The sequence below is a fragment of the Salmo salar genome, chromosome ssa06, assembly GCF_905237065.1.
Source record: "Salmo salar chromosome ssa06, Ssal_v3.1, whole genome shotgun sequence".
Classification (NCBI taxonomy): domain Eukaryota; kingdom Metazoa; phylum Chordata; class Actinopteri; order Salmoniformes; family Salmonidae; genus Salmo; species Salmo salar.
This window is the reverse complement of record NC_059447.1, coordinates 29,109,432-29,117,281: the sequence shown is the minus strand read 5'-3', so window position 1 is coordinate 29,117,281 and position 7,850 is coordinate 29,109,432. Positions and strand designations below refer to the sequence as shown.

Below are 7,850 nucleotides of genomic sequence, written 5' to 3'. Positions count from 1 at the left end.
GTGCGTATGCACGCGCACAGTAAAACACAACATGTGCCTACAATAACACAGGGCCAGACAGCCAGACTGCTTGCCTGCATGACTGGCTAACCCTAACCCTGACAGGCTGACTTCACACCTGGCTCTCACTGCTGTTTGCATTGGAGCTGGAAGCTCCTCAGACAGAGACGGGAACACTCAACAAATAGTGTGAAAATAAAGGATTCACACTTATAAAAGGACAGGCTGGCTCACACACAGACACAGAGGAAACTCACATGGTTACACACTTCATATACACACAGACGAAATGGACATGGTTACATCACACACAGACAGAAGAAACTCACATGGTTACACACTTCATATACACACAGACGAAATGGACATGGTTACACACATCACACACAGACAGAAGAAACTCACATGGTTACACACACATCACACACAGACAGAAGAAACTCACATGGTTACACACTTCATATACACACAGACGAAATGGACATGGTTACACACATCACACACACACACAGACGAAATGGACATGGTTACACACATCACACACAGACAGAAGAAACTCACATGGTTACACACTTCATATACACACAGACGAAATGGACATGGTTACACACATCACACACACACACAGACGAAATGGACATGGTTACACACATCACACACAGACAGAAGAAACTCACATGGTTACACACACGTCATAAACACACAAAAAGACAGTCTTGTAGGCTGAAGAGGAGTTGAACTGATTCCAGGGAACTAATAGCCTACTGAAAGTAGGTTAACAAATATTTGGGAAAATACAGAAAGGCATAATTTTCTCTAGGATCACATATGGATGTTGAGGGAGAAGTAATAGGCATCTAGGCAAGTTAGAGAAACACCAAACAGGAGGGTGAAAATCTTAGTCAATTGGATATCGTGCCATAGGCACACAATGCCCCATCTGGTGGTCAGTAAAAATAATGTACCCAGACCATATAGAAAACCCCATTAAGTTGGTTGTTTTTTTCACTATCAGTGGCGTGCATTCATGGATGCCAAGAGAGGCCAGGCTTCCCCACAAAATTCACCAAGAAAAAAAATATTTAAAAAACATAAAAAATAATGTATCTTTTGTGTTTAATCCTTTTCCTTCAAATCACAAGAGGCTGAATGAACAGTCGTGGCCAAAAGTTTTGAGAATGACACAAATATTAATTTTCACAAAGTCTGCTGCCTCAGTTTGTATGATGGTAATTTGTATATACTCCAGAATGTTATGAAGAGTGATCAGGTGAATTGCAATTAATTGCAAAGTCCCTCTTTGCCATGCAAATGAACTGAATCCCCAAAAAACATTTCTACTGCATTTCAGCCCTGCCACAAAAGGACCAGCTGACATCATGTCAGTGATTCTCTCGTTAACACGGGTGTGAGTGTTGACGAGGACAAGGCTGATTAAGTTCGAATAACAGACTGGAAGCTTGAAAAGGAGGGTGGTGCTTGGAATCATTGTTTTTCCTCTGTCAACCATGGTTACCTACAAGGAAACACGTGCCGTCATCATTGCTTTGCACAAAAAGAGCTTCACAGGCAAGGATATTGCTGCCAGTAAGATTGCACCTAAATCAACCATTTATCGGATCATCAAGAACTTCAAGGAGAGTGGTTCAATTGTTGTGAAGAACTGGCACCACCAGTACAGAGCTTGCTCAGGAATGGCAGCAGGCAGGTGTGAGTGCATCTGCACGCACAGTGAGGCGAAGACTTTTGGAGGATGGCCTGGTGTCAAGAAGGGCAGCAAAGAAGCCACTTCTCTCCAGGAAAAACATCAGGGACAGACTGATATTCTGCAAAGGGTACAGGGATTGCACTGCTGAGGACTGGGGTAAAGTCATTTTCTCTGATGAATCCCCTTTCCGATTGTTTGGGGCATCACAGGACTGATGGTAGCTTGTCCGGAGAAGACAAGGTGAGCGCTACCATCAGTCCTGTGTCATGCCAACAGTAAAGCATGCTGAGACCATTCATGTGTGGGGTTGCTTCTCAGCCAAGGGAGTGGGCTCACTCACAATTTTGCCTAAGAACACAGCCATGAATAAAGAACGGTACCAACACATCCTCAGAGAGCAACTTCTCCCAACCATCCAGGAACAGTTTGGTGACAAACAATGCCTTTTCCAGCATGATGGAGCAACTTGCCATAAGGCAAAAGTGATAACTAAGTAGCTCTGGGAACAAAACATCGATATTTTGGGTCTATGGCCAGGAAACTCCCCAGATCTTAATCCCATTGAGAACTTGTGGTCAACCCTCAAGAGGTGGGTGGACAAACAAAAACCTACAAATTCTGACAAACTCCAAGCATTGATTATGCAAGAATGTGCTGCCATCAGTCAGGATGTGGCCCAGAAGTTAATTGACAGCATGCAAGGGCAGATTGCAGAGGTCTTGAAAAAGAAGGGTCAACACTGCAAATATTGACTCTTTGCATCAACTTCATGTAATTGTCAATAAAAGTCTATGACACTTATGAAATGCTTGTAATTATACTTCAGTATTCCATAGTAACATCTGACAAAAATATCAAAAGACACTGAGGCAGCAGACTTTGTGAAAATTAATATTTGTGTCATTCTCAAAATTTTTGGGCACGACTGTATTGTATCTCACCAGAGAAAGCATCCGAGCAAGTGAAACAGCGCCCTTCTGTCACTGTATGTGTAGTTCCAAAAGAGTATGACATTGTAGCCACCTGTAGCATTGAATGCAAAGGAAGCCAGTGAGCTATGACCTCCCATGATGAAAAAAGTATAAAATAGTAGCCAATCAGCGTTGAGCTAAACTGAGTGAGCTCAACTGTGAATGTTCCTAGCGCACCAAAACAAAAGTGTCACGGGAAGCCAACTTGGATTTGGTGTGACTCCTATCAAATCGTATAGAGAGCATAAGTCATTGGCAGAAACAACTTGAATTGTTGCATCTCACTGCGTTGTTGTCCTCCTGTGGCTAGCTAGCTAGCTAGCTAAAATTGTCCCTTTCCTAAATTAGCCATGTATGGAGATAGGGATTTAGACTTGTGGTTTTACTTAATTCTCCGTCCTGGCCAATGATTATTACTCCGATTCTGATCCAACCATTAATTCATACATTGTGCCCCTGGCCTGAGAGGATGGACATTCAATATGTAGCTAGATGTAGAAGGCTATTGTTAACTAGCTAACATGGTCCATGAAAGGAAGTTAGGCTAGCGAGCAAGCATTTTAGCCAGGTAACCTAAGACAACAACAATACATTTGTGTACTGTATGACAAAGTGATAGATTGTTTCGTCAACATGAAAGAGACGAGGATGGCATTGGCATTTCTCTCCAAGTAGGGTGAGTCAACATGTTTATTCCTCGCACACAGAACCCAGCACCCACGCACACAGAACCCAGCACCCACGCGCACAGAACCCAGCACCCACGCACACAGAACCCAGCACCCACGCACACAGAACCCAGCACCCACGCACACAGAACCCAGCACCCACGCACACAGAACCCAGCACCCACGCACACAGAAACATCAACATCAACAGTCACATCATATTTTGCTTACGTAGATTGGAGTAAATGTTTTTGGTATATTTTAGTTGTCACTGTATTAGACTAAGCATAGGTGGTTTGATGGTGTTGAAATGTTGAAGTTGAAATGGTGCTGGATAGTGGAGGCAGTTTGTAACAGTTGTCGTCTGGAATGGAGGACCAAAACGCAGCAGGAATGTGGATGCTCATCTTGATATTTATTTGAAAATAAAGTGAACACCAAAATAACGAAGAACTCACGAACAACCAAACAGTCTTGTAAGGCTCACACACACAAAACAAGAAACAATCTCCCACAAACACTAAACCAAACACATACCCATATATAGGACTCCCAATCAGAGGCAACGAGAAAACACCTGCCTCCAATTGAGAGTCCAACCCCAATAAACCAGACATAGAAATACAAAAGACCAGAGACCACATAGAAATACAAACATAGAACATTACCCAAAAACCCGTAAATAATAAATCAAACGCCCTACTAAATAAACCACCACCCCGAACCACATAAAACAAATACCCTCTGCCACGTCCTGACCAAACTACAATAACAAATAACCCTTATACTGGTCAGGACGTGACACAGTTCCTGTTTTCTTTGCGACTTGCGGTAACTCACAGTGCTTCTAAATCCATAGTTGTTTAGTGGTCCGAAAATGTCGGAAACAGTAACTTGCTTGACCATGCTGTAGGTCATGTAACTTTTTGTTACATGCAATATGCTTTGTGGACTTCACTGGACAGAGGTTGCTTGTCGGTTTTGTGATGAAACAAAGGTGTAGTTGAATTTATTCTGCCACTGTGTCTTCTTATTGTCTCGGCCTTTAGGTCTATATATCAACTATAAACTAACAGGTTATAGAGCAAACAACACAATTATTACAACACTTAGGTTGTAATATGACTTTTCTTACCCACACACCGCTACTGTTCTGATATGATATTTATCTATAGTGAAGTAATACTACACTTCTAGACCTATTTGCTATCTCGTCTTTGAATGTCAATATTCAGTATTTAATTTCAAACCCAAATGTGCAGCATTACACCTATGGGTCTGTCAGCTTCAATACGGTAGGCCTACACCACGGACACTATTATCTGACATGCACACACACACACACACACACACACACACACACACACACACACACACACACACACACACACACACACACACACACACACACACACACACACACACACACACACACACACACACACACACACACACACACACACACACACACACACACGTCCAGCCCAACTATGAGAGAGATAGCTCAACATTAAGCAATACAAAGTTCAGGCTGCAGTCTGTAGGTATAGAACGCTCACTGTCTAGGAAGAGGTATGGGTGCTGCACTGTGACTGCCATTGACTAACCGGCCGCAGATCAGGGGATACTGTTACCCTGTGACACACAGTGAGAGCTATTTCTATTTCTATTTTGGAACACAAGTTCCAACTGGACCAAATTCAAGTCAGACTTCAGTAAATTAAAGGGACAGGTCAGCTGCACCATGATTAGCAGACACACCTATCAGTCATATTCACAACTTCCGATTGTACACGGGCGGACACGGCCCATTCTCTATGTACAACTGAAGTGTAGTTGATGAAAATACATTTATCTACAAATGCCAACCCTATGAAATTAGGCGTGCTGAATTGCTTGACACATTAGCCTTCTTGTGAACTCTTAAACAAAAACATAAAGGAAATACAGACCATCTATTTCAAAGCTTCTTCAGACCTTTTCCCACTTCAGACCTTTTCCCGTCTGATCAACATGTGATGGCGTTCATGGTAATCTATCAATCTCATATGCATGTGGTCATGCGCAGAATTAAATTGAACAAAACTGGGACCTACTACTATTACAGGTGTAGGATCTTAATTTTAGCCGGTTTTAGTGTAAGTGCCTAGCATATCAAGTTTATATTTGGTCAAGTGCAAAAGTGCCTAGCATTTACACAGCAGGAAAATAATCATGCAGCAACAGAAACTGTGAATTATTATGTGGATTATAATATATTTTTCGTAACGGAAAATCAAGTCTGAAATTTCAAAGTGCAAATTACAAAGTTCAGAAGTTTTAAATTTCCAGCATTGCAGGAAAGTTCTCCTCAAACAGGGTGATCCTACTCCTCTTGTACACTGCGCTGGTTTGTTAGGTCTACCACAGATCTTCCGGTCAGCCTTTTGCACTTGACCAAATATAAACTTGATATTTCTTGGCAGACAGACAGGTTGCAACGGGGAGGAGTCTCACAGTTCTGTTCAGTCCAGGACAGGCTGAAGGACAAACAGACACAAAGGTGCAGAAAGAGAAAGGGACAAAAGACTGACCAACAAAATTAAAGGTGAGTTAAACGTTTTGGATAAAGAACAGAACGTTTTTATAGATTCTATGGTATTTGTTTAATTTTTCCTTCCCAAGTGTTTCCCATTTCAGATCACCAGTAATATCAACAGGCCTATGGCATGGCTTCTGTCTGTTTTTTTAACTTTACTTTTCTTTTAATTTAGGTATTTAAAACCCAATATTTATAAAATGTATTTGACTTCATTTGAAAATGACTAGGTTAGACATTTACTGCCAGTTAACATGTATTGTGAGCCATTTTAATGGGGTTTCTTAACTATGAAGGTTTATTGCGAGCTTTAGCTTGACCTACTTACTGTATGTGCCGTTGCTGGGGTAGAGGAGCCACAATACAAACCTTTGACATGGATAACATGTGGGCCTAGACCTGGATTATTTCATCTTGCCTGTAGGGTGTAATAGATTACCTATAAATATAATAGCACTTTTCTAAAAGGAATAAATCTACACATCTGAACATAGCCTACTGCCTCTCTGTCTACACAAACATGGAAACTAATTCCCACTTCTATCCTCTGTCCATTGGTTTAAAAGTTGTCTGTCTGTACTCCACAGGAATGGCGTCTCCTGCATCGATGGCGGCCCGCAGGGTATTAGCTGCTGCATCACACGCAGGCCATGAGGGAGGATCAGGTGTGTGTAATGTACTTAACTCTTCTCATATTGTGTTATATTCTCTCTGCCCTACTGCCTGCACCTTTTGTGTTGAGTTGGGCTTCTGGGTTTAACATTAACAGAGGTTTGTGGAATGTTGGCAGTCTTCCTCTTACATTCATTAAATGTTTGTGTTCTGCTGTATTTAGGCCTGTCAGGTGACTTACAAATGTATCATATTGTAATTGAGGCGCTTCTGTCCTGCATGTCACAGCCTGAGACAAGGAACCAAGGCTGAGTCACTGCAATCTGAACTGGATGATCAGTGTTTTGGAGCTGCTCTGTTACTTAGTTATGCTGGTGTTGTGATGTACCCAAGCCTTGATAACTCAGGGTCACACAGAACCGTAGAGTCTGATCTACCGGAACTGGTTTCAACTCCACAGCTAGGACCTGGAAGATCCTGTCGTTTGTGTTGGCCCTACCTGGTGTGGCCGTCTGCATCGCCAACGCCTACATGAAGATGCAGCAGCACTCCCATGAACCCCCCTGAGTTTGTGGCCTACTCACACCTTCGCATCCGCACCAAGGTGATACAGGAGGCACTCTGATATCCAACAGACTATAGCCACATCCTCAGACTAACTTCACTCACAGTTCATCATCTACATGTTAGGATTGGTAGTAGTAGTGGGATGTCTTTCTGAACATAGGTCTAGTTTTATCCAATATATCCTGAATGATGAAACAACTTTCTCTTTCAGAAATGGCCCTGGGGTGACGGCAACCACTCTCTCTTCCACAACCCTCATGAAAATGCTCTTCCTGAGGGTTATGAGGGCCCCCGCCACTAAGGAAACCTCCTAACTCTATGCTGATCATCCACCTTCCCTGATTGCGACATGCTGAATAGCTGTAATCTATAGCTCTATTGAACCTGGCATTATGCTACTGACCAAGGGGCCAATTAGCAACACTACTGACTGTGGTGCTCCCAGTCAGATAGAAATAAAAAATATACTAGTTTTACTGTATCACACACACTGAGTGGCTTCTCATTTGTTTACCTCCAACTGTCTGATGTTATTATATGTGTAAGATGAATGGAACTAGTATGTAAACATACAAGTATATTCCAGTTCTGAACACCAAACATACATTAAGGACAAGACAGACCAACACAGATGTTGGCTGTGCGTAGTGGGTGTCGCTTGCTCTTGCCTCTGACCTCAGAACATCGGCTGTAATTTTCTGTTCATTTCCAGACAATTCTACATGTTGAATCACCACTGTTCGTCT

At 42.3% G+C, this 7,850-nt stretch overlaps 1 protein-coding gene across 1 annotated transcript; it reads left to right on the top strand.

Moving 5' to 3' along the window:
* The first annotated feature begins 5,793 nt into the window (after positions 1–5,793).
* On the top strand, positions 5,794–7,590 carry LOC106606889 (cytochrome c oxidase subunit 6A, mitochondrial). Its single transcript, XM_014203344.2, is given in 5 exon segments — positions 5,794–5,934; positions 6,513–6,590; positions 6,998–7,095; positions 7,097–7,141; positions 7,316–7,590. Coding segments are annotated over 4 exon segments (309 nt in total). The 5' UTR covers positions 5,794–5,934; positions 6,513–6,514; the 3' UTR covers positions 7,406–7,590.
* Positions 7,591–7,850: the final 260 nt, after the last annotated feature.